The 27,940-nt window shown below is 42.0% G+C and overlaps 1 protein-coding gene across 4 annotated transcripts in view; it reads right to left on the bottom strand.

Moving 5' to 3' along the window:
- Window positions 1–27,940, bottom strand: part of DOCK1 (dedicator of cytokinesis 1) — a 542,700-nt gene that overhangs the window by 387,385 nt on the left and 127,375 nt on the right. For all 4 annotated transcript variants that reach the window (XM_017944437.3, XM_017944438.2, XM_017944436.3 and 1 more), the window contains exons 19-23: window positions 26,981–27,078; window positions 21,679–21,768; window positions 21,222–21,322; window positions 11,689–11,823; window positions 2,296–2,404 (exon numbers count right to left, since the gene is read on the bottom strand). In XM_017944437.3, coding sequence (XP_017799926.1) covers window positions 2,296–2,404; window positions 11,689–11,823; window positions 21,222–21,322; window positions 21,679–21,768; window positions 26,981–27,078 — 533 coding nt within the window. The remainder of the gene's footprint in view (window positions 1–2,295; window positions 2,405–11,688; window positions 11,824–21,221; window positions 21,323–21,678; window positions 21,769–26,980; window positions 27,079–27,940) is intronic.

Consider the following 27,940-nt stretch of genomic DNA (forward strand, 5'->3'; position numbering starts at 1 on the left):
CACACACGTCACTCAATTTGCTTGTGTCTTATAATAAAACACCCACTGAAGCAAGGTCTTCCCAGTCCCTAGTCACTAAGTAATCTGACTTCAAGGGAGGGAGGCAGACACAAATCAAGCCCAATCAAATTTAATAATGTAAGAATATATTTAGCAATCTAAAATTACTGCTGGGCTCAAAACTTCCTGTCATTTTTATCTATTCTTATACTACGCACGTCTGTTTTTCTAAAATGCCACTGAATTCAGTAGTAAATGTACCATACACATTGCTAATTTTAACCTTGGGACAATAAGATGGCTTTGGGCAATATCAAGTTGCCAAAATAACCTAAAATTTTAATGTATGCACCACATATATTTCTTTCTGTATAAATCACCAATTTTTATAGTAAATTCACGTAAAAAAAAAAAATCAAGAAATCATAGTAAAAAGTCCAAATGGCTCCACCGAACAGCTGCACCACCTCTGAGATGAAAGGTAGGCTCCGACTCGATTCATGTCTGCTTATGCTGGTTTCCTTGGCCACAGCAACCATAAGCCACGTCTCAGCACACATACATCTTTGTTCCAGGGCATACGGCAAAGCTTTAAGGCTGGGAAATGACTTGACCAAAATACTTTTAAGACACTAGCCGTAAGAATGCCTTCTAAAATTATACATTAAACGAACATTAAAAGAGGAAGAACAGAAGCGTCTACCACGATCAGTCGAGTGAAAGATGTAAGTTAATCATTTGGAAGGTTCTTGTTCTTTGAAGGAATTAGTGCAGGCAGCAAATTGCAAGTTGCACAGCTCTTTCTGCAATAAGTCAGCCCAGTGAAAACTGCCATCACTGGAATAACCTAGAGTGTGGGGGTCCTGCAGCTGCTCCACGGGCCTCCCAGGCACTTCCGCACCAGTGAGCATCCTAAAGAACACTCAGGCCTCATGAGGGGAAGGCATCTTTCTTCCAAAGGACCACACGGTGAGATCAGGGCATCAAAAGAGGGAAGAAGAACAGAAGAACAGGGCACTGGAAGGCTCGCCCTCATGCACAGGCAAAGATCCGCTGAAGCATGAAGATTCACCACCATTTCCGGGGCATGGACACCCTGAGAAATCAGGTGTAAAACATGATTCTCATCAATTCCCCCAAATTTAAATAAAGTAAATTCAGAATCACTCTTTCCAAAGAGCAGAGAGAGAAGCAATGAAAATATTTAAAAGCACCTGGGGAGGAGGAAGAAAGGATTTCACTGCACATGGAGCGTGATTATGTTCACTACAAAACAGGCTTCGGGGCCTTTCCCTCTAGTTCAGGCTTGGTAGGGCCCACAGCCCCTTCACTCAGCCACAGGCGAAGCCCTTCATCTACAAGTGCACTTTGATACAAAGCTACAGCTAGATAAGAAGAATAAAGTCCAGTGTTCTGTAGCAATGTAGAGTGAAGAAGGTCAACAATAATTTAGTGTATATGTTCAAAAAGCTAGTAGAAAGGATTCTGAATGTTCACAGCACAAAGAAATGAAAAACGTTCAAGGTGATGCTATGCTAATTACCCTAATTTGATCACACCGTATACCTCTATTATCAGCATGTATCCCATAAACATGTAAAATTATTATGTGTCAACTACAAATAAAAGAAAAAAAAAGGCCGTGCACGGTGCTCACGCCTGTAATCCCAGCACTTTGGGAGACAGAGGCAGGTGGATCACCTGAGGTCAGGAGTTGGAGATCAGCCTGAGCAATATGGTGAAACCTCGTCTCTACTAAAAATAAAAAAAAATTAGCTGTGCGTGGTGGTATGCACTTGTACTCCCAGCAATTCAGGAGGCTGAGACAGAATAATTGTTTGAACCTGGGAGGCGGAGGTTGGAGTGAGCCAAGATCACGCCACTGCACTCCAGCCTGGGCAACAGAGTGGGGCTCCATCAGAAACAAAAAACGAAAGAAAGAAGAAAGGAAAAGGAAAGAAAGGAAAGAAAGGAAAGAAAGGAAAGGAAAGAAAGGAAAGAAAGGAAAGAAAGGAAAGAAAGGAAAGAAAGGAAGAAAGGAAGAAAGGAAGAAAGGAAGAAAGAAAAAGAAAGAAAGAAAGAAAGAAAGAAAGAAAGAAAGAAAGAAAGAAAGAAAGAAAGAAAGGAAGGAAAAAAAAAAAAGCACAGCTCTTGAAATCAAATTGAGATCTCTGACATTAACAACTATAGTATTTGGGGCAAGTTTATTAACTGTAATCAAAATACCTACCTCCAAAAACGATAATGAAAGAAGAAAAGAAAGAGAAGCCTGCCTTGGCGGTGGCCGGCACTCACCTTCACCCGGACGGTCTGGTCTGACATGCTGCTCATCATGTCATTGATGGACCTGAAGAGCTGCAGCAAAGATTCCACAAAGTCGGCCTCTCCCTTGTTTTCATACAGTCTGCAAAGAAACACACAAACTGTGGGGGCCTGGCAGAAACACCTCAACATTTTTTGAATCCCTGTCTATAGCCATGAAGGGAATCCCTTGGGTGACAAGTTAGAATGAGAGACCACATCCTCAACATCCATGAAGCAAGGAAGGTGACTTGGCAGCGAGACTCATGCAGACCACTCAGCCAAGGTGGCATGCCTCCACATACAGAGGCTGACTCTTAATGCTACCACTCACTGCCTTTTCATTGTAACATACTACATCTTATAAATCTGAAAAACACAGAAAATATATAGAAAGGGAGGGAGGAAAGGGCCAAGGAAGAGAAGGAGGGAAAGAGGATGGGGAAATTCAGCTTTATTTCTACCCCACAAAAATTACACTATTAAGATGCTGTTGTGTTTTCTACCAGTGTCTTTATTTTTATTTTATTTATTTATTTATTTATTTTTGTGACGGAGTCTTACTCTTGTCACCCAGGCTGGAGTGCAATGGCACAATCTCGGCTCACTGCAATCTCCGCCTCCTGGGTTCAAGCAATTCTCATGCCTCAACCTCCCAAGTAGGTGGGCTTAGAGGTACCCGCCACTATGCCCAGCTAACTTTTGTATTTTAGTAGGGACAAAGTTTCACCATGTTGGCCAGGATGGTCTTGAACTCCTGACCTCAGGTGATCCACTCACCTTGGCCTCCCAAAGTGCTAGGATTACAGGTGTGAGCCGCCAGGCAGCCACTACCAGTGTTTTTAAACCCATTATGTCACAAATTGAAAATCAACAACACACTCAATTTACCAGGATCTTCTAATCCTTTAACACGATATTACAAGAGTTGCTTTACTTTTTATTTCAGAGTAACAGTGCTATACAAATGTATTCATTTCAACATCAGTGGTAACTGAAAAGTATTCAAGAGGTGGGACATATTCAATAAATAGGTAATAAGGAAGTTGTGCATTGGTTACATGTATGCTAATATATGTTACTAATTGAAAATAAGTCTCATCTGTAAATTATTTGTTAGCAGTTACTTCAAGTTGCTGTGTTACTAAAAAGCAACACATTTGCATTTTAAAATACTGTGACTCAGATGTTTTACTAATGCAGAGTTTATTAATACTAGTTTGCTGCCTAATTAAAAATATACGATACCTGAAAACTTGTGTACAATGGAAAGTTTTGTAAACTACGTGATAATTAATTACCCTAGAGGTAGTCTGATATTTAAATGGATTCCACTGTAAAGCAATAAATTCTGTGTAAAATGGGAAATTGCAACCTAGTGGATCTGTTTTGTAAATAAGGGTTTTCAAATGGCATTTGTTTAAGAGATGTACCAAACAATTAAAATGATGTGAGTCATGAACTTCTGCTTGCAGGTGACATGGAGAACACCTGGTAGACTGGTGCAACCCTCGGAGGCATCAAGCTGCAATCATTTTGCCCCTCAGGACATCTGTAATTCCTAGAACTGTATGGGGTAGAAGACTAAAAACCAAAATGAAAACCTCTATAAAGCAAAGTGGAATTTGTATCAGTCATCAGAGAAAATGACTAGAGTTTGGAAAAAGCCAGGGAGAGAGTCCCCAGGTAACAGAGCTGACTCTCAGATGAAAGGATCCTAGAAAGCCAGAGGTATAGTAAATGGAGACAGAGGCATACTAAGGGTACAATGTAGCCTTGAAACTAAGCAGTCTCTGATTAAAATAACATGGTCAGACCCACTTTGTCTAGAAGAAGGCAGGATGAATTATCTCTGGAAGAAGATCACATCATCTGAAGTTTCTACAGTTTTACATACAAAAGGTCTTGACTTCAAACAAAAATTATTAACCTTAGCAGAAAACCAGACCACAGTCCAAGTGAAAGAGGAAAAAGAGAGCAGAAACAGTCCCGCAGATAATCTAGATATTACGGTTTCCTAGAACATCAAAACAACTATAATCATCATATTTGAGAACAGGGAAAATAAGATAAAAATATGACAAATAGAAGGTAAGAGAAAACTTTTAGTAGAGAAATGAATCTATTTAAAAATAATCAAATGGAAATTCTAAAACTACAAAATATAATCTCTAAAATTAAAAATTTATTATATGGATTAACAAAATAGAGAGTAGACACAGCAAGAGACAGAATCAGTAAAATGGAAGACAATCCACAGAAAATAACTAAACAGAAGTACCAAGGAAGAGAAAACAGAAAAGAGGGCTAGGGATGTGCAGGCATATTGAGGAGATCTAACATACATGTAATTCAAGTGCCAAGAGAAAAGGAGGAAGATAATGGGACAAAAGTAACATTAGAACAGACAATGGCCACCAATCGTCCAAAACTGATCAAAGATATCAATCAAAAAATTCAAAAATGCAAGGCAGGATAAATTAACAGCAAAAACAATCCTATGCAACCCATAGTAAGACTGTCAATAACCACAGAAAAGGAGACAAACTAAAAGCAGCAAGAAAGAAAACGATACCATTTAAATTCAAAGATGTATCCATAAGTCTGAAAGCTAATGACTTACCATAAATGAAGAAAATCAAAACAATAGAATAATATATGGAAGAAGAAAATAGCTTCCAATCTAGAATGCTATAGTGAGTGAAAATATCTTTCAAACACAAAGATGAAATAAATCATTTTCATACAAACAGAGCCCCATAACTGGGCAATACTAAAAGAAATAATACAAGGGAGTTACAGAAAGAAAATGATCCCAAAGGAAAAGTGAAATTGAAGGATGAAAAACAATTACAAACATAAAACACATCAAATGAATACTAACTGTATAAAATAACAGTAATGTCTTATGGAATATAAAATATGTAGAATTGAAATACAATAATAATATAAACAGAAGAGAAGAAAATGGCAATCCTAGTGTGCTATTTTTCTGGCCATATCTAGCATTATCAGTGGATTGGTAAGAGTAATCATTTGAAATACTCTAAAACAAGTCCAACATGCATGTTACCATCTCTAGGATAATTGTTAAAAATAATAGTAAAAGAATATCCAAATAATATGTTAAGAAATCAGAAAATGGGATGATTAAAAAAAGTGTAACTGGTATAAAAGAAGGCAAAAAAGGAGTAAAAGGGGAGTATAATACAGACAGGGAAGGGAAAATTAATGTAAAAATAATATATATAAATCTAACATATTACTTAATTATACTACATATCAATGGATGAAATGCTCCATTAAGAAGAATGTCAGACTGGATTAAAGAAAAATACAACTATATGTTGCTAATAAGAGGCACACCGTAAGTATAAAGACACAGAAAGCACCAAAATGAAAGAATGGAAATAGGTATTCCATGCAAATACTAGCCAGAAGATTAAGAGAAACTTTTCATATTGATTAAAGAATAAATCCACAAGACAGACATCACAATTTTAAATCTGTATGCCCCCAATAACACAGCTTCAAAATCTATAAAGCATGATTAATGAATCTTTAATATTTTAAAAATTCTGCAGAACCTCTCATGAATAAAAATGTAAAACAGTTTATCTTGTACCAACCAGCATGTTTAGAACATAGCATTTTGCAGTGATCCTTTTGAAGCATCTTTCTGTAACAAAAGATCACTGTGAAAGTCGCTAGAATCTTCCCTTTTCGTTTTCCCAGATAAACCAGGGACAGCCACTTGTTTTTTCTGAGAAAAAACAACTCAGAAACATATCAATAAACAGATGAATAAGATCTGCTCATTCCTTGCTCTACTTAAATAAGTATTCATTAACAAGGAATGACAGGATCTTTGTCTATTAACTGCATTCTATTTTGTGACCCAGGGAATGAGAGCAAAAAGGTCTGTACAACTTATTCATGATCAATAACTAATTATTTATAAAGCTAACACCAGATGACAGGCAAAAACTCTACGAAGCGCAAGAAACCCAGAAGAGGAGGCAGGCAATAACTAGATTTAGTAATTTGATTCTGAAGGTCTGATGCAGGATATCTGTTTTCTGGCTTTCTAGTTAATGCGATCCGCCCACACAGAAAACACAGACAAACAAAAACCAGTGGAGAAGTGCCCCTGGCTGTCAGGAATCTTTCAGTGGGTTCCCCAGGAATCAAATGTCTTTGGGCCATAGCTTTTAAACTGTTGTTCTCATTTCAAAACAAAATGAGCTTTCTAAACAAAACAAAAAATATAAGACTGCATAGCAAGAAAGATAGTAAGTTAACAATATAAGCTTCAGTATCTTCATCTCCAAAGTTTCACCTCTTTGTTCTTTGGAAGAATAATTACGGTCAATTATCCTGGAATTTAACAAAGCTACTGAATTACAGGAAAACACAGCAGACCATTTTGAAAGCAAAAGAAAAATAAGATCTCCAAAGTTTATCCCAACTGCAAAAAGGAAAACACATTCATGAATTCCAGCTGTGAGCACAATTGTTTTTCTCTCAAGGTAATACACATGCTGGAGGTAAGACGATGAGAGTCCTAGTTTGTTTTCTTCCCCACCTCTGACAGCACCACACAGGAGACACGCTTGGAGATTGTCACGGATCAGACATTCTAGACATCTGCGTGGGACGTGGGGCTCTTTTTCCTTTAAGTAGCCTACACCAGCTAGGAAAACGATTTCATCTACAATTCAGACCTGTGATAGCACAGATGAAGTAACAACTGACATGCTGTGGTGGGATGATGGGGAGCTGGGGTGAGGAGGACAGAAGGGGAGGGATTACTAGAAGACGTCTGCCTTACCATCCAATATTCTAAGGGCATGGGTTTTCTCCCCTCATAAAATCTATGAAATATCTTCTCAGCCATTTCAGAATACCGATTTAAATTTAAGTATTTGTTGTCTCTGCACAACGCAGCTAGGTGCTCTACGTCTCAAAGAACGCTGTGTCCTTCTCTCCCCTCCGGAATCAGGGTAGGCAGCCAGGATCCACATTCAGGAAATGTTCAGAGAAAAAATAATAAAGTCAAACTATGAAAGTCTGGGATACACTTGGGGCTCAAATGCTCATTAAGTATTCATGGAAGGAAGGAAGGGACAAAGAAGAGAAAAAAGGAGGGATGGAGAGAGGAAAGAACAAAAAAAGGAGAGAAGGAAGAAGCTAGGGAAGAAGGGAAGAAAAGGGAGGGAGAGAAGGAACGTGAGTATCAACCTCCCCAGAATCAGTGGGGTACAGGGGCTCACGCCTGGAATCCCAGCATTCTGGGAGGCCACAGCAGGAGGATCGCTTCAGGCCAGGAGTTTGAGACCAGCCTGGGCAACACAGAGAGACCATGTCCTACCAAAAATTAGCCAGATGTGCTGGCACCTGCCTGTAGTCCTGGTTACTAGGGAGACTAAGGCAGGAGGATGGCTTGAGCCCAAGGGTTTGAGGCTGCAGTGACCTATGACTGCATCACAGTACTCCACTCTGAGTGACAGAGGGAGGTCCTGTCTCAAATCATCATCATCCTCATGACCAGGAGCAGTAGCAGCATCGTCAGGATCTCCAGAATCACTGCAGTACTTGGTCAGCTAAAGTCAGGAATGCCCAGACAATGGCCTCAGAGGCTTAGGGAGCCTCACTGAGTTGTAACAATTGCTACAACTTGTCTTGTGACCACTTTGTGTCCTCGACAGTCTCAACTCTTCTAACAAACAAGTTACCCCAGCAAAGAAACTCAGTTTGTGGACCATGCGTGGCTCCTGCTGGGTCCACACCAGGACAAAGGCAGGCAGAGGGATCATGGTCTGTGCCATGCTGCTGACCACCAGAATGCAGGCATTCAGACGACTTTAGCACTGAACACTTCCTGTCCCAAACACAAGGGGCAGCTGAGTACTTCAGTCAGTTTCTATGTAGCCTAGTAGGACTAAACCATGCCAGTGGATCACTTAGGGCCTAAAGAGAAACTTAAAGCCAAAGAGATACTATTGACAGAAGTCTCAGAGATTGACTCCCAAACTAATGGAGAAGAAAGGCTCTGCAAAGCCTAGTTAAGTAAGATTTAGTAACCCAGAATGAGTTAGGGAAGCTCTCAGAGAACAGACCTTCTGGGTTGAAGGTATGAGGAAGAGAATGTTAACTGCCCATCCATTATCTATTTCTCCCTAACTTCTTTACTAAAATCACTCTGGTTTTGTAGAAAGCATCAATCAGCCCATCTAAAAATCCTTTCCAGCTTCCTGCGGGTAGGGTGGTCATGTGACATGGTTCTGGCCAATAAGATGAAAGCACACCATACTTTCTAGGGATGGGGAAGCTCTTTTGAAGGAGAATAGTTGGCACAGCTGTCTCCCCTTTGCCTTCCCCTCTCCTCCACATGGAACGCAGAGCTGATGCTGAGAAGGACAGGAGCCATCTTAGGATTAGGAGATAAACAGACCCCACTAAGGATGGTGGGGCAGAGAGATCAAAGGAGCCAAGGACATCAGGACAGAGTCCTCATGCAAGTGCATGAACTCGGAACACTTCCTCCAGGCTGCACATTATGTGACTAAAAAAAAAGTGAACCCCATATGGTTAAGTTACATAAATGGGGTTTTTCTATTACATGCAGCCAATCATATTCCTAAGCACTATTAGACATCAAAGAAAAAAAAATTACGGACCATGAATCTAAGATTTTGTGCCATTTGTAGTTTGAAATTGAAGGAGATTAAAGAAAGAGGCAGAGAAATAATTTGCTACTGGTCAACCTGGGTAACTCAATCTTTTCTAAAGCAGCATTATAGCATTTACTACAATAGTAGAAACACTATGATTATCTTTTTTTTTTTTTTTTTTTTGAGACGGAGTCTCGCTCTGCCACCCGGGCCGGAGTACAGTGGCCTGATCTCCACTCACTGCAAGCTCCGCCTCCCAGGATCACACCATTCTCCTGCCTCAGCCTCCCGAGTAGCTGGGACTACAGGCGCCGCCACCACACCCGGCTAGTTTTTTGTATTTTTTAGTAGAGATGGGGTTTCACCGTGTTAGCCAGGATGGTCTCGATCTCCTGACCTTGTGATCCACCCATCTCAGCCTCCCAAAGTGCTGGGATTACAGGCTTGAGCCACCGCACCCGGCCAACACCATGATTATCAATGCACGATCGTTTGAATTACAAACCTCTGAATGAAAGGGAAAGTCAGCAGTGTTATCTGGTGAGAATATGCAGATCATCAAATGCCTGAGTCAATGTCATATTGATCACAAACTGCATAAGATTAACATTTTTCAAATAAAACACGACAAAATCTGTAACATCTTTCAAGTTCATCCTCCCATCCTAGTACTGATTTGGGTTTAGTGTCATCAGAGATTTAAAATCAGTGGGGAAAATATAAGAGCAAGGCAGAGGGGGCCAGGAAGTTCATTTTCATAGAATTAACTTTACTGAAATAGAATTAACTGTACTGAAACATAATCAAAATACAAGAAAACATAACCCAGCTTACCATGCTGTGTTTCACCCTGACAATGAGCAAATAAATGACAACTTAGACCCTTGAGGGAAAGCTTCAATCCACACCAAAGGTCATGCATATCCATAATAAGCAAAATAAAAAGGTGTATCTTTAATATCTAAGTCAAGGATAAAACCATGATGCCCTCAAACATGCCATCTTTGTATGCAAAAATGGCAGCACGAGGATTGTGGTTTTAACCATGGGCACCCCAGAGTGCACACAAACACACTTCAGTCTCACATCACTGGTGGTTGCCACCCTGTTTATGACTTCGATAGGTCAACACTTAGTCAATCACTTGTTGCTCTGTCCTTATTTCTAACATGGTAGACAAATGGTCAGATTGTGAATTCTTTCCCCTTCTCCTGGGTCCTTCTGGACATGACTGCTTCAGACAAACGAAAACGCAGTGAGGAGGAAATGGGAAGGCACTGATGTGGGTCCACACTTACAATCGCTGATTTTCGCTAATCGGTTACTAGGGCATCACGCTTTTCAAAGGCAAATGTATTTGCTAATTCAGAGGGACACAGGTTAATGAACCCCATCTGTGTGTGGAACTCACAACAAGAACAATAACAACGTAGGACCATCAACATCCACTGACATCACTCATGGCAGGTCACCCACAAAATAGCCATCCCCCAAAAAACCAAGCAGAGGGAGTGAAATTGCACACCACACCCTCAATACGCTTGCTTTTCACATCCTTTGAATCATACAGTGAAGAGGCGTGGGCCAACTTAGAAAGTTCTCATTTTAGCACAGCTCTTAACCTGCATCTGTATCTATACAATACTAAGGCTCTCTATAAAATAATCAAGTCACAAATACCCCAATTTATTTTACTGAGATAAAATATACATAGATATAATTCACCATCTTTACCATTTTTAAGTATACAGTTCAATGGTAATAAATACATTTATATTCTTCTTGTTCCTCTTTAACCCTTCGATTTACTTTAAAGCTCAAAAATCACTCATAAGTGCATCCACACAGTGTGTGAAAAATGTCACTAGGCTACAGCACTTGAGTATCCTTCCTCATGGAAATACCCTATGTGGGAAGACTTCTCCCGAAATGAAACTTCACTCTACTGAGGAAAAGAGAAGGAAATCCCAGAGTCTGGCCAAGTGAGGCAGTTTCACTTGGTTTTGCCTTTTCATTGTTGTTTTGTTTTCATTTATTTATTTTGTTTTTGAAACAGAGTCTCCCTCTGCCGCCCAGGCTGGAGTGTAGTGGTGCGATCTTGGCTCACGGCAACCTCCGCCTCCCGGGTTCACACCAGTCTCCTGCCTCAGCCTCCCGAGTAGCTGGGACTACAGGCGCCCGCCACCAGACCCGGCTAACTTTTTTATATCTTTTAGTAGAGACGGGGTTTCGCCATGTTGGCCAGGATGGTCTCGATCTCCTGACCTCGTGATCCACCCACCTCGGCCTCCCAAAGTGCTGGGATTACAGGCGTGAGCCACCGCGCCCGGCCTATTTTGTTGTTGTTGTTCTTTTGGGGCTTTGTGCCACATAAAGATACTCTGAAAAGGGCTTCTGAGCCCTCGGTAGATGCCCAGGACTGCACCTGCACCATCGCGAATGCTTTCAGGAGCCAAGGCTGGACTCACAGGCACACATCTCAGAGGAGGAACAGGGCTCTCGCCTCAGCACCAGCAGGGACCCGGGAGGGTAAGGAGAGAGTGCGCAGCCCACCCCAGGATCCCTATCGATTAGTGCTCTCTCAGCCTAGAAAGCAAGGGGAAAAAGAGGAGAAGAAGAAAGGAAAGAATAAGGGGCCGAGAGAAGGGGAAGGAAAGAAGTGAAGGATCTCCTGCCAGTCCTCTGAGAGGCCGTGCAGGGGACAGGTACGCACTGATTGAACAGGATCCTGGAGCGCACGATGAACTTGAAGATGGACTCCAGCGCTTTCATGGCTTTGTACAGCTGCTCGTTTACTCCCGGCTTCTCAGCACCGTCCACGTAGTTCTTCAACACTTTTGTCAGCTTCCTATTCACAATGCAAACACGCACAAATAAGCTCAGGAAAGGACAATATCTCAAATCTTAACTGCTAAGGAAATACACAAGTAGGTTACTTTTATTTGGTTTCCATCTATCAGTCTATGAATATCTGTAAAACGTTTTCTTTTTCTTTTCTTTTTTTTTTTTTTTTTTTGAGACAGTCTCACCCTGTCACCCAGGCTGCAGTGCAATGGCACAATCTAGGCTCACTGCAACCTCTGCCTTCTGGGTTCACGCGATTCTCCTGCCTCAGCCTCCCAAGTAGCTGGGATTACAGGCGCACACCACCTCGCCCAGCTAATTTTTTGTATTTTAGTAGAGACGGGATATCACCGTTTGCCCAGGCTGGTCTCGAACTCCTGAGCTCAGGCAATCCATCCCCGTTGGCCTCCCAAAGTGCTAGGATTATAGGCGTGAGCACCTGGCCTGTAAAACATTTCCTAATCAGTAAATGCGCCTGATAAAATCTCTCTCTGAGCGCAAAGGCTGAGCATTTAATAAGCACTTTCTAAGTGTAGATGTTGTTCTAAGCAGGTGAAATGCGTTATCTAATTTAGCCTCTACAGCACACACTATGAGGCGGTATTATCTTATTTAATGGATGAGGAAACCAGGACTTTGACAGTTAAAACACTAGCTTCCCGAAGGTTAAACAATAAAATCGAAGAGATTTTCATTACAGACAAACTGAGACACAAAAAATGTTTTCAAAAAGGCATGACACCAAAAATATTCTCTGATAGATAGTGGTGACGATTTTCTCAACACTGCACTTTAAAACTATTAGGTAGGGGCCGGGTGCGGTTGCTCACACCTGGAATCCCAGCACTTTGGGAGGCCAAGGCCTGAGAATCACTTCAACTCAGGAATTTGAGACCAGCCTGGCCAACATAGTGAAACCCCGCCTCTAGAAAAAATACAAAAATTAGCCAGGTAGGGTGGCATATGGCTGTAGTCCTAGCTACTCAAGAGGCTGACGCAGGAGAATCACTTGAGTCCAGGAGGCAGAGGTTGCAGTGAGCCAAGATTGCGCTACTGCACTCCAGCCTGGGCGACAACAGTGAAACCTTGTCTCAAAAAATAATAATAAAATAAAATGATTAGGTGAATTTTATGTTATGTGTATTTTACAACTTTTTTTTAAAGGCATGAAATAGTATTTGTTATTGGAGAGCATCTCACTTTTATTCATGTTAGTTGATTTTCTAAAACTAGAGTTCTTACGCTGAAAATTAAAATTTTACAAAGTTTTTCAAATAGGAAGCAGTCTTAAATTTTTAATAAATATTGTAAAAATCCTTATAGAAAAGAGTATAAACAATATAGAAGAACAGTAAGAATACTATCAATGGACACATGAAGATTTTAAAATATTTTTTACATTTCCTAATAAGATTCCCAAAAACATTTGGTTTTAAAAACATAATGACTACTACACTCTTAGTCTATTTATTTATAAATTGGGATCTAAAACCAAGTAACATCCTAATATGAAAACATTTAAAATCTTTTCCATGATAAAAAAAAGTTTACATACTTTAGAATACACAAAAATTGATTAAAATTATTTGTAAATTTTTCATCCTACTACAGAAGCAATTATAGACAGTTGGTATATATTAGAAGCTTAATGCTAATTCATGGCTTCATAAATATTTTCAGTGTTTTCACCAGGGCCTGTCGTGGGGTGGGGGGGTGAGGGGGCGGATGGGAGAGGGATAGCATTAGGAGATATACCCTAATGTAAATGACAAGTTAATGGATGCAGCACACCAACATGGCACATGTATACATATGTAACAAACCTGCACGTTGTGCACATGTACCCTAGAACTTAAAGTATAATAAAAAATACATATATATTTTTTCAGTGTTTAATTCATAGATAGGTTTTTTTAATTCCTTGCTAAAGATGAAGGGAAATGTATTAATAAACTATTTTTACTTTACTATAATTCAAATAACCAGAAAGTTCAAATGATAATAGATCTACTCAAAGTTTTAGGGAATGTGAGAAGATTAGAAGGTTTTTAAAAATCTACAAATGTATGAAATTAATCAACTTCATTAATAAATACATGAAAATTAATATAAATTTCTGCCTAGTACAGACAGACTTTGGGGTATCATAACACTGCTGTTGGATAAATGGGCATAAAATTTTTTGTTGTTGTTGAGACAGAGTCTTGCTCTGTTGCCCAGGCTGGAGTGCGGTGGCATGATCTCAGCTCACTGCAAACTCCGCCTCCCAGGTTCAAGCGATTCTCCTGCCTCAGCCTCCTGAGCAGCTGGGACTATAGGCACGCACCACCATACCCAGCTAATTTTTGTATTTTCAGTAGAGACAGGGTTTCACCACATTGGCCAGGCTGGTCTCGAACTCCTGACCTTGTGATCCACCCACCTCAGCCTCCCCAAGTGCTGGAATTACAGGCATGAGCCACTGCACCCAGCCAGGCATAAAACATTTTAGAGGGTAAAGTGGAAATACATACTATAATATCTGTTGGAAATATCATTATAATTAAGGTTATTAAAATCCTTTGACACCAGGAATTCCAACTCTAGTAACTGTCCTACAGAAACGATTACAAATGAATCAAATGATGTTCACTGCCGCATGATCTGACTAGTAAAAATACATAAACAATGCAAATGCCCAACCTTTGAGAGCCAGTTCAATAATTGGTGATACATCCCTGCAATGAAATACTGCACAGCAGTTCAATACACAAAGTGAGAACTCCCTCATCACCACAGTAAAAAAAAGGCCAGTTTTGTCATTATGCTGTTAAAAGAAAACAGCAGTTACAAAATCAAAGGTCTGTTGTGAATCTGTTCTGTATTTTATATTTTCTCCCTCTAATCTTTTTATCTGTCCTTATGCCAATACCATACTATCTTGGTTACTGATGTTTAAATCTTGAAATTTTGATCTTCTAAAATATTATTTCAGTATTTCAGACTTTTTGAAACATAAATTTTCAAACTAGCTAGTCCATTTTTTTTCACAAAAGCATATAGAATTTTCATTGAGACTGTGTTCAAACTATAATTTGAAATAAACATTCAAGCAGTATTTTATTTTTCAATACATGACCATGGTATATATTATCCAATTATTTACCTCTTTTTACATTTCTCTTAGCAAATTTTGCAATTTTCAGTCATCTATCAGTAACTTTATTCCTTATTATTTTTATTTATTTATTATTTATTTTTGAGACAGAGTTTCACTCTGTCACTCAGGCTCTGCAGAAGCGCAATCTTGGCTCACTGCAACCTCTCCTACCCAGGGTCAAGAGATTCTCCTGCCTCAGCCTCCCGAGTAGCTGGGATTACAGCTGCCCACCACCACGCTTGCCTAATTTTTGTATTTTTAGTACAGATGGGGTTTCACCATGTTGGTCAGGCTGGTCTCAAACTCCTGAACTCAACTGATTCACCCACCTCAGCCTCCCTTCCAAAGTGCTGGGATTACAGGCGTGAGGCACCACACCCGGCCTACGACTTTTTGATAATACCATAAACTGTACTGTACTGTACCATACTGTAATTCTATGTACTTTTAATTCCCTCTCTCAATTATGTGTACACAGACAACTGAAGTTTCCTTTTATGTTTGTTTTATTTTCAAATAAATTATAAAATAGATTCAGGAGGGTTTTTTACATACAAATCACATTGTGAAAATACAGTTTTTCTTTCCAATCGTTATACCTGAAATTGTTTCTTCTTGCTTTACTAATCCCAGTGCAATAATAAACAGATATGGCAAGAAGAGACATCCACGTCTGTTCCTGAACTTACAGGAAAAGCTTTCCATGTTCCAGCATTATATATAACGTTAGCTATGACTTTTCTTAGCTGAGCTTTATCAGATCAAGGAACTTCCCATCTATTCCTACTTTGCCAAGAGATTTTATCATAAATAGATGTTGAATTCTGTCAAAGGCATAAAGCTTCTGAAACGAGACTAGTGCTGTGACATTAGACACTGCAGGCATTGTTAAGGCCTTTGGCTAGGCAAAGATTGTTTAGCCACAAAATGAAAATCCCTGTTTTTTTAAACGATGATTTAGGCTTCAACAAAATTAAAACTTTCTGCTCACCAAAAGACACCATTAAGAAAAGGGATAAACAGAGGCAGGAAGAAAATGTTCAAAAATTGTGTTTGACACAAAAAAATACATATATTTATGTGAATAAACACACAAACACATACACACAGATATCACACACATCAATAATAGACAACAAAATATAAAATGAAAAAGAGATTTGAACAGACATTTCACAAATGGCAAATCAAAAAAATAAACAAGTACTCAGTATCATCAGTCATCCAGTAACTGCAAAATAAAATCACCAAGAGATCTAATTTTGCCCCCAGTACAATAGCTACAAAGTCAGACAATACTAAATGTTGATGAGGATACAGAGCAAATATTCACAGATTACTGGTGGGAATGCAAAACGGTACAATCCTTTTGGAGAACTGTCCGGCAATATCTTACAAAGAAAACTATACACGTATCCTTTAGCCCGGCAATTCTACACCCAGGTGCTTATCCAAGGGAAACAAAAACAAACTTCACCAAAGACTTGGACAAGAATATTCACAGGAGCCTTATTCGGAATAGCCAAAAACTAGAAACACTTCATGTAGCCATCAACAAGAAAATGGCTAAACAAATCATGAAATATTCATACAACAAAATACTGCTCAGAAATAGAGAAGTAAAATCAAATATTTAATGATGCACAAAGCAACATGGGTGAATCCCAAGAGAATTAAGTGGAAGGGAAGACGCCAGACCCAAAAGAGCGCATGACCCCACTGGTGTAAAGTTTAAGAACAGGCAAAACACATTGCTAACAGAAACCAGAGAGTGGCTGCTTGTCTGGGAGTGGATGGGCTCAGATAGGCCAAGAGGGATGTTCCTGGGGAATGGCAACGTTTTATGTCTTGTTTTGGGCAGTGGTTCCAAAGTTATACAAAAACTGTCCAAACAAAATAAAATGAGCATTTTGTTGTACGCAAATTATGACAATTTTTAAAAGTTTTTAAATTTTAAGTAAGCAAAAATAACAATGCTGTTTTGTAAAATACACAACTAGTCATAATCTTAATAACAACGTTAATATAAACACAGGAAATAAATGCTGGCACAGTAGATATCGCCAATGTGTAGCATTATATACAGAAAACTTTTACCATCTGCACTATAACATTTGAGTAATGTGAGATTTCTTTAGTTTTTTGTTGTTGTTGTTGAGCATGTGTTATTTTTAAATGATAGAGGCTGTAGTGAGGATATGCCATTTTTAATTCCATTCATACTTCTACACTTTCAACCATTACTAGCTCATCAAATAATAATCCTTGTTCATAAGGATGACCCTCAAGCAACAGCTTACACATAATAAAAGAACAACTAAATTAACAACAACACGCTTTCATTTTTTAATGTATTGAGCTGAACTACAATTCTCCAAAAACTAACACCATGTGAACAGCCAGTAAGACACCAGGAAGAATATCCACCAACCAAATGTCTCCAGTCACCAACATCTTATGCACTCAACAAGATTCACTGAGGCTTTTTAAAAGCCACATGAAAGACTTTTATATTCATAAAAGCAATCTGCTGGGGTACTGACAGCAGGTCTGTTTCAGTTGTGAGCCAGTAAAGGCCAGACTGCTCACTCAGGTTATGGAATGAGACAGTCAGAAGAGCAACCTTCACTGCAATTATGGATGAGCTAAGAGTAACTATTTCACCAATACATCACCATGAAAAGCTTTTTTTTTTTGAGACGGAGTCTCGCTCTGCCCAGGTTGGAGTGCAGTGCCGCGATCTCGGCTCACTGCAACCTCTGCCTCCCAGGTTCAAGCGATTCCCCTACCTCAGCCTTCCCAGCAGCTGGGATTACAGGCATCTACCACCACACCAGGCTAACTTTTTGGTATTTTTTTTTTTTAGTAGGGATGGGGTTTCGCCATGTTGGCCAGGCTGGTATCGAACTCCTGACCTCAAATGATCCGCCCACCTCGGCCTCCCAAAGTGCAAGGATTACAGGTGTGAGCCACCACCCATGGTCTGAAAAGCTTTTTGGGAGACTGAGTGGATGTGAAGCCACTTCTAACACTGATCAGGTGCCAGAGCTCTAGTAGGGAGCCCTGATGCTCTCAGAGTCAAACTCCTGCTTGCTGTTCTGAAGAGGTGAGGTCTGCAGATCCTCCTGCCATGGTGTCCAGCTCCATCGGCTGGAAAACGCACCTTGCCACCACTCTGCGGGTGGTGCTCACCGCACAGGAGAGCATGCAACGCCCTGGCACGAAGCCTGCTTCACTCAGTTTTACTAATTTTCCCAAACTTACTGGACCACACCCCTCTTATTACATCTATTAATATCCCAGGGAATAAACATTCCATAGAACACATTTTGGAAATTCTTCAAACCAGTTAAAAAGAAGAAATAAAAATAATAATAATTTGCAAAGAGAAGGACTTAGAACCAACAAATGTATCTTAACCTGGAATTAGACAGCAAAAAGAAAGAAAATAAATAAAAGAAGGACTTAGAACCAGCAAATGAATCTTAACCTGGAATTAGACAGCAAAAAGAAAATAAATAAAAATAAATCTGCCAGGCCATCTTATATCTGCACAAACAGCAACCCCCTTGGCACTGGCTAGAGGGGCGGAGCAGATGGAGCACCAGTTGTCAGTGAGGAGCCTGCAGCAGCTCCGTAGGGTGGACAAAAAGGAGCCCAGCCATGCTGGTTTTATGGAAGAGCAGCCCCCAAAGCTGACGCCTCCTTTCCTTCTCACTCGGACCAGTGCTGCTCAGTCCAGTGGGGCTCCAGCATCCATGAACTACCCACGCAGGGGAGCCGCAGACACGGCTCGGGGTGCTGAAGAGGACTGCCTGCTGCCAAAATCTTTCATTCCTTCTCTTGGTGTTCTTTGGGAAGAAGGGTTAAAGATCTCAACATTTACCAAAGGAGAGAGGCTACATGGACAAGAGTCTACAGTAATCCTGTACCTGCCAAAGCCTTCTAGAGGAGAAGAGGACAAGGACAATCTGGCATAATACTCAGTACTGGAATTTGGCCTGGCCCAGAGAATACTGTAAGCATATCACCAATGCAGGGCGACCTTCCATGATGTGGTCACAGCTGTCTGAATCACCACTGACTCCTCTGGAATTTCAAAGTGGAGACATGGGGCTGCTAAGGAACCACCTGAGGTTGCCAGTTTACCAAAACATGCTAACAATACTTATTTTCCAAAATAAAAATTTCTTTTCCAGCAGATTCCAAAGATTGAATGAGAGGATTCTTTTTTTTTTTGAGATGGAGTCTTGAATTTGTCACCCATGCTGGAGTGCAATGGTGCGATCTCAGCTCACTGCAACCTCTGTCTTCTGGGTTCAAGCGATTCTCCTGCCTCAGCCTCCCGAGTAGCTGGGACTACAGGCACGTGCCACCGTTCCCAGCTAATTTTTGCATTTGTAGTAGAGATGGGGTTTCGCCAGGTTGGCCAGACTGGTCTCCAACTCCTGGCCTCATGGGATCCACCTGCCTCGGCCTTCCAAAGTGCCGGGATTACAGGCGTGAGCCACTCCGCCCGGCCATGAGGATACTATTCTTATCTCAGGCCCATCACAGCATAAAGAAAAAATGGTACTTTTTGTTTGTCTCATTAGGAAACTCGTCAAAATCTCCATTTTTCTTTCTCCACCTATGAGAATGGCTGCATCACTCTTTCCCCAACAGCATAGCGTGGCAAGGCTGGCGCCAATGAAGAGATGTGGCTGCGGTGCGGTAAGCTGATTCATGGCTCTCATCTTCTGAAATTCAAGCGAGGAGCCTAATCTGAGAAGAGCTGTTTGGCCATATTTCAATCAAGAGGCAGAATTTTGGAAATGAGCACACCTGGAGGGCGTGCTACGTTTGCTGCAGTCTGCAGGCCACTTCTGCAAATCCCACACGCTCGTTTTGGTCACGAGAGCCAGGAAAAGTGCCCTGCAATGCACCCTCCCCACGGTCCGTAAGGAACTACTCAACATGCCCACACACCGGGCGTCTCCACTCAGCCAACAAAATGTTTTAAACAAACGTTTATTAGCAAGCAAGTGCAAAGAACTAGTCACAGCTCGTTCCGCAGGCTGGAGGACCTCCCAGCTCTTAGCCTTCCTGGAGTTCCACCCACCACCTTACAGTAAACACGTACTCGAGGCAGACAGCAAAGAATCCAGGCGCAGGACTGGGGTATATTAACAGCTGGCTTCAGAAGGCCAGAGTCCTCTGACATGAGTTCGTGACTGCACACAGGGAGGAAAAACAGGTATTTTGCAAAGTATGTTGATGACACAGAAGGGAGTTTTAACTAAATTTACTCACACTAAAGAGAATCCTTTCTACTGATTCTAAGTGGGATGTTCCTAAAGAAACTATTTAAATCTTTATGTTTTGCTGTAACTCACACAACAAAAAGTTTGAAAAATGCCAATAAATTCCACCATGAAAGAGCCGGTAAGTCACCATAATAAATCTAATAATAATGAAACCCAATCATTGCTTAGTACTTTTTAAGTGCCAGGGATTAGTCCAAGCACTCTACATGTAATAACTTATTAAAATTTCCACACGAGCCTACAATCATGCTCTGATTACAGACAAGAAGGCTGAGGCTCAGCGAGGTTAAGCAACTTGCCCAACAGAGCTTGTGAAGGACAGAGCTGCACATCAAGCCCAGGCAGCCTGACTCCAGACCCCAGGGCTCTGCTCTTCAACACCAGGCACGCTGCTAAGCTGGCCCAGGCACCACGCGCAGCCTCTGGTGTCTTCCTAGACCTCTGGGGCACAGACGGGCAGAAGGGTAGACAGAAGGAATCCAAGACAGTGACAGCTGAAGCTTGTCAAAGAAAAGGGAAGGGGCTCTTTAAAGAGCAAGGAGGTACATTGCAAAGTACAAAACTGCATCTAATTCACACTCAACAACCAATCTCCTCCACACAGGAACACATGCATTTATCCATTCATCAAAGGCTCGCGGGGAATCTGTGGTGTCAGACACTCCGCATCCATAGCTCAGTTTCATCGAACATAAACTGAAGATTTCCAAGATAAATGTAAGGTGTGTGGGAGAACAAGAATTTATTCCAGAATATTATGATGATTTATCACATATCTCTTTCAACAAGGTTTTTAGGTATGTTAAGAGAGAAACAATACTAAAAATTATCCCAGTAAACTCAGAGTTTTGAGCGGGGGTAAATATACAGTCATAGACAAAAGTACATGAAAAAGACTCTAAATAGCACAAATACCAAAAAAAGAGGTACTGATTTTAAAACAAAGTAGGAACTTACGTGTAGGCTAAAGTTGCACTAAAGTGTTTCTTAATGTAAGTTTCCAAAACAGGATTAAAATGCTGAAATTTTCTATCAGCAATCAGTCCAATGATAAATACCTGTCAAATTAATCAGTAATATTTTCATTAGCATAACATAATGTAAGCCATTTTATAATCTTCATCAGAACCATTTGCACCCCTGTGTTAGGAAATGAACCAGAACATTTTCACATAGAAGTTGGTGGCTAGTTTACCTCTTCTTACCCTGGAAATGACCTTTGCCTAACTACAGTTTTACAATTAAAAAGAAAAGAAAAGAAAAGAAAAATTGGCCACTCCAATTCATCTTTGATTGGATTTACAACTGAAAATGCGTTCAAAGTCACTGTGACGAAGCCCCCACCCCCAGCCTCAAAGGCTGCAGCATGAAAGAACGCTGTTATCCAAGCACATGAGAAGGAAAGCTCTCTTACCAGAGCATCAAAGACCAATGTGTCAAAAGTCTCACTCTCCGAGTTCTCCATCATGATGTTGAAGAGGGCATCCAACGTGTCCTGAAGAAACTGCATAGACACAGAAGGTCAGCTGATAGTGTGAACCCCCCAGACTCCCCCGACACACTGGAATAGCTATCGTCTCCGCCGTACTCCAAATACCCACCTTGCCCCCAACACTACCTATAAAGCCATTCGGGATCTTTCACAGCCACTAGATGCACAAGACAAAAATTTTGGATGAGTGAATTCAGAACAAAGAAATGATGCCACCAGAGCTAAATGGAGAGGGTCAAAGCAAGGAGAGGGCCTACTGCTTCCCCCAGGCGGCCTTTCCAACCCTCCTCCTGGTTTTCATCAGGCTGGTGACAAAGCGCTGAATGGCAACTCTGGGAAGACGCATCTGACTCATTCTACACACTGGGTACAGGACTCCGGCTAGTGAATGGGCAGAAGCTACATAGGGACAAGACCCAGCTGAGCGGAAGAAAGGACCTTCTACCAACCAGGGTGCCCAGGTACGGAAGAGGATCATGATTCTGAAACTGGAATACACAGCAGTATCCCAGTTTTGGGACCAGAAGGTGCTTACTTTATTCAACAACAAAGTCGAAATTAGTTACAGCTGACTAAAATTTACCAAATAAATTCTACCGCAAAGAAGGACAAAGCATCATACATGTAATTAGGAAGAGACTTCAAAGGCATGTCACACTAAAAGTCAGCTTCAAGTCCCACCCCATCCTCCCCTGCAGGAAATGTAAGATGGCCTGAAGATGACTGTGTTCAAAGTGATGATCCGTATTACAAGAGAAGGTCAAGAAGAGGCAGAATGCCACACAACAAAATACTGGCCATAAACATGAAGTACTGATGTATCATGATTACTCATTAGGGATATACAAAGGGAAACCATCATGAGACATCACTTCACACCCACTATCTGGCCTACAGTTTAAAAGAAGAATAAGAAGAAGTGTGGGCAAGAACGCAGAGAAATTGGAGCCCTTGTACATTGCAGGTCGAAATGTACAACTGTGCAATTGCTATGAAAAACAGTTTGACAATTCCTCAAAAAATTAAACACAGATTTACCATGAGTCAACAGTTTCATTCCTAGCCATATCTCCAAAAGAAAGGAAACATATGTTCACAAAATAACTTGTACACAAATATTATTCATCATCTCCAAGAAAGCAGAATCAATACAAATGTGTGTCAACTAATGAATGGAAAGACAATCTGTGGTCTATCCATGTGATGGAATGTTATTGGCCATAAAAAGGCATGAAGCAGCCAGGCGCAGTGGCTCACACCTATAATCTCAGCACTTTAGGAGGCCGAGGAGGCCGGATCACCTGAGGTCGGGAGTTTGAGACCAGCCTAACCAACATGGAGAAACCCTATCTCTACTAAAAACACAAAATAAGCCAGGCATGGTGGTGCATGCCTGTAATCCCAGGAGAACTGCTTGAACCTGAGAGGCGGAGGTTGTGGTGAGCCAAGATCCTGAGACTGCGCCATTGCACTCCAGCCTGGCCAACAAGAACGAAACTTCGTCTCAAAAAAAAAAAAAAAAAAAGCCGTGAAGCACTGATAGTTGCTACAGCACTGATATACCTTGAAGACACAATGCTAAGTGAGAGAAGTCAGACACAAAAGGCCACGGGGCGTATGATTCAATTTACATAAAATATTCAGAACAGGTAAATCCATCGAGAAGGGAAGCAGATTAGTGGTTACAGGGAGAGGAGGAAGTGACCGCTGATAGCTATGTGGTTTCTTTTGGGATGATGAAAGTGTTTTGAAATTAGACAATGGTAATAGTCGTACAACTCCGTGAAGACACTAAAAACTTCTGAGTAAAAGGATGAATTTTATGGTATGTGAATCATATCTCAATGAAACTGTAATTTAAAGAAAAATAAAAATAAATGGGTGAGGTGATCACATAGCAAGGACATCACAGGGAAGGCTGGGTCAGGCGTTTGGTTCAGATTCCTCCTGGACTGTGCAGCCTCTTCCCGACACCCAGGGGGCCTTCGGAGAGACACGGAGGATCTCAAACTGCTATAGTCCCAAGACTAAAGAAGCAAACCAGAGACTCCTGCTTGCAAAGAAGTGCCATGGAACCGCAGCAGCATCAAGAGCCTCGCCCGCCTCCTTCGGGAGAGAGGACGCCCGGCATGCTCAGCATGAGCCTCGCCCGCCTCCTTCGGGAGAGAGGACGCCCAGCATGCCCAGCATGCCCAGCATGAGCCTCGCCCGCCTCCTTCGGGAGAGAGGACGCCCGGCATGCCCAGCATGAGCCTCGCCCGCCTCCTTCGGGAGAGAGGACGCCCGGCATGCCCAACATGAGATCGGAGACCCTTGAAGGAGTAAAATCCTCTCCATGCTTGGCTGTGCCTGTCACCACCTACTTTATACCAGGAAATGTCACATGCAAACAGTGGCAAACAAAACCACCCTGACCAAAAGGCATGCTGGTCTGGATATCAAGGGCTTAATCAACTCCTAACTATTTGGATCTGCATCACTTTGTTACTTTTGTACCATTTCCCATCATTTTCAGAACGTAAATTCTTTGTGAAGGTCAAAACTTGATGCCATCTGCGAACAGCCGAATGTTCCCCTGCCAACAGGCTCCCAGGTGACAGGACCTGGCTTGTCACAGTTCATGCAAAGTCCCTGAAGTAGACCACCTGGTCCCACCCAGACACATGACATGGTCAGTGGCACAGAAACAGAACTAAAGGGAGATGGAGCTGCACGTATTGGGGTGCGGAGCTGCAGTGGGGCAGGGGCGAGCACCTGAAGGAGGGCCTTCACACGGAGCCATGAAAGGGCTTCATTTGGCACCCCACCCTCTCTCTAAGAGCATGTTCAAAGGGACCAAAGTCACCATTTCCATTTTCCATCTAATGGGACAGCGTATCTTTTGCTAAACACCTTCCTCAATCTATCAAGCAATGCCATCTCTCTCCTATCAGTCATCAATATGCAGAAGGGAGGTCTTGAATAAACAGAACCAAACCCACAATCTATCAGCATCCCTAAACAGTGCAAAAGGAGCCCCATGCAGGTGGGAATTCCTCAAGTCCCGGCTGGCCATTAACGGCCCCATGGCCTCAAGTCAATTCCACTCTCCAGGTTCACGGCGCATGTCAGACATGCCAGCAGAGAAAAAGCACAAAGTTAGGCAAGGTAGGTAAGGGCTGGACAGGTCACCCAGGCTTGCGTGGTACCAGCATGCGTGGGAAGAAGGGAAAGGTATAAAGGCCATGTCCAGGGATGAATAATCAAATGTGAGAATCTATGAGATGAAGGAAATGGAGAGAATGATGGGACAAGATCATTCTACATTCTTCCAGGTAACTGTGGCAACCGGTCATCAGAAATACAACTCATTCCTAATATGATACAGGGACTTCAAAATGAAAGAGGACAAAATTTCATTAACTGGATTCTTCTCAACTACATTCACGTATTCACCTGGTTTCCATCTGAATTAGGGAATTTACAGAACGCAGGGAAGTTTAAAATGCAATTAACATTGTCCAAGCCATTGGAAGAAGACCAGGACTGAGAAGATGATTAAAATTTTAAGATTAGCGAGGACATGTCTGAAGGGCTATACAATGATTCAGGAAACCGGTGCGACCAAATTAATTGATACTGAAGTGAAGCACATTGCTGGTTAATTAAGGCCATTTTAAGTAATTAATTTTTGCAGAGATAAGGTCATTTCTTTCTGCAATCACCTCTCCTAGAGGGTGAGGAACTGAGGCAGCAACAGACAGACCTGGCTGGAAAGTCTACACTTACAGAACGCCACATGCCAGTGACCTGTTTATCATCCCATGGTCAAAAACAGAATCGACTAAAAATGGAAATTCGCTTCCTCACGTACAACGAAAAGCTGTCCCAGCAAATTGTGGGGTATCTGAGAGCAGAGAAGAGCCTAATACTGCCGAAAATATCAGAACCACAAACAATTACAGAATAAAGAATGCCAGAAGCTGAGTGCTCCCAGGGACCTCAGGCCATGTAACATGACTGTCCTATCTCATAGATAAAGATGCTGAGGCCACAGGGCCCGAATAAATAATTACACCCGACGCTGCTGCAGAGCCACCCATGGGAGGAAAACGGCCCAGACAAGTCTCTCTGTGTCGTGATCTTTCTACCACACCACAGACCAATCCTGGTCACTTAAAGAGGATCTCAGGGAGTCACAAGCCAGGGCCAGTACGAATGTTGCTGGCAGTAACAAGGATCATGACAACAGTAAAAAGACCTGAGGCTCCACAGTGACCCTGCAGAAGGCACTACTGTTACCGCCTTCTCATGGCAGGGGAAAGAGAGGCCTAAAAAGGCCACTGAACTGTTGTGAGTCCTGCAGCGAGGACCTGTGGGAAGAGGACATGGAACCCACGATGAGGGTGATTGCAAAGCTAGTCTCCTTCACGGCTAACCCAGACAGTCCCCCCAAAACCAGAAGCCAAGAAGCACTCTGTGCACCTAGAGGTGTATGTCACTATTATTTTGTTTTATTTTTTTGAGATGGAGTTTTGCTCTTGTTGCCCAGGCTGGAGTGCCATGGTGCAATCTCGGCTCACTCACTGCAACCTTCGCCTCCCGGGTTCAAGCGATTCTCCTGCCTCAGCCTCCTGAGTAGCTGGGATTACAGGCATGTGCCACCACACCCGGCTAATTTTGTATTTTTAGTAGAGACAGGGTTTCTCCATGTTGGTCAGGCTGGTCTCGAACTCCTGACCTCAGGGTATCCGCCCGCCTCGGCCTCCCAAAGTGCTAAGATTACAGACGTGAGCCACCGCTCCTGGCCCATATGTCACTATTTTTTAAAGGGGAGTATAACCACAATCCTATACTACCTTTGGAGTCACTGCCTACTTCTGTTAATATACTTTTTTTTTTTTTTTTTTGGAGTCCGGCTCTGCCGCCCAGGCTGGAGTGCGGTGGCACCATCTCTGCTCACTGCAAGCTCCGCCTCCCGGGTTCACGCTATTCCCCAACCTCAGGCTCTGGAGTAGCTGGGACTACAGGCGCCCGCCACCATGCCCAACTAATTTTTTTGTATTTTTAGTAGAGACGGGGTTTCACTGTGTTAGCCAGGATGGTCTCTATCTCCTGACCTCGTGATCTGCCCGCTTCAACCTCCCAAAGTGCTGGGATTATAGGCGTGAGCCACCGCGCCCGGCCTCTGTTAATATACATTTACAAAAAAAGACCCAAAAAGTCCCTTTGGGCTCCACGTTACCTTCACTACTTCACCACCATCGACCTTCATCAGCTGCCTCAAGTTCTGCTGCAGCAGGCTGGTGTTGGAGCGCCACTTCAAGAGCCCCAGAAGGTCCACTGGAAACAGAAATGACAATCAGCTCTTCACAGCAAGAACTCTGTTCTGTCTCCGTTAATCATGCATTAAGTGAGGTTCTCTATAAAATTTTGTGAACAGAGAAATCAACCCTATTTTAAAAGATTCACCTGCTAAATATTCCATTCCTTTGTAGCAACATACTTAACACCTAGTACGGTTGAATTCATTATTCCCAGCGACATTTACCATGAAATGATTTCCATGTAGCAGCTTTAAAAATACATTTGGGAAACTAAAAAAGAACTTGTCTTTCCATTCTACAAGAAGGCAGTTTCAGAGCACCACAACTCCTGAAGAGGCCTGCTCACCCAGAAAGCGCTGCCCAGGCACTGGATACCAAATGATTTGTTTTTCCTGCTCAAGAACAAGCCGCTATTTTTTTATAGATGATATAAATAAAATAACTAACACAAATTAAAGTACTGAGACTGCAAGGTTAAGAGTCCCCGCAGCTACAGTAGCTCTGGACAACTGAGACCACGCCTGCACTGCGGTTCATGCCTGCACTGAGCGAGCTTCCGGCCCTCACCATGTCTGGGCTTCCATAGAAGTTTGTGGTTCTTAGGGTTGTTTTGTTTGTTGCATTTTTTATAGAAAGAGCAAGGAATGAATATACTGGTTTTTAAAGACTCAATGTGGAAGAAGACAGTGTCCAGAAATGTTTTTGTTTAAGGGATCAAGATATTCTTTTTCTTTTTTTTGAGACGGAGTTTCGCTCTTGCTGCCCAGATTGGAGTGCAGTGGCGCGATCTCGGCTCACTGCAACCTCCACCTCCTGGGTTCAAGAGATTCTCCTGCCTCAGCCTCCCGAGTAGCTAGGATTATAGGCACCTGCCACCA

Source organism: Papio anubis, chromosome 11, assembly GCF_008728515.1.
Source record: "Papio anubis isolate 15944 chromosome 11, Panubis1.0, whole genome shotgun sequence".
Lineage (NCBI taxonomy): Eukaryota > Metazoa > Chordata > Mammalia > Primates > Cercopithecidae > Papio > Papio anubis.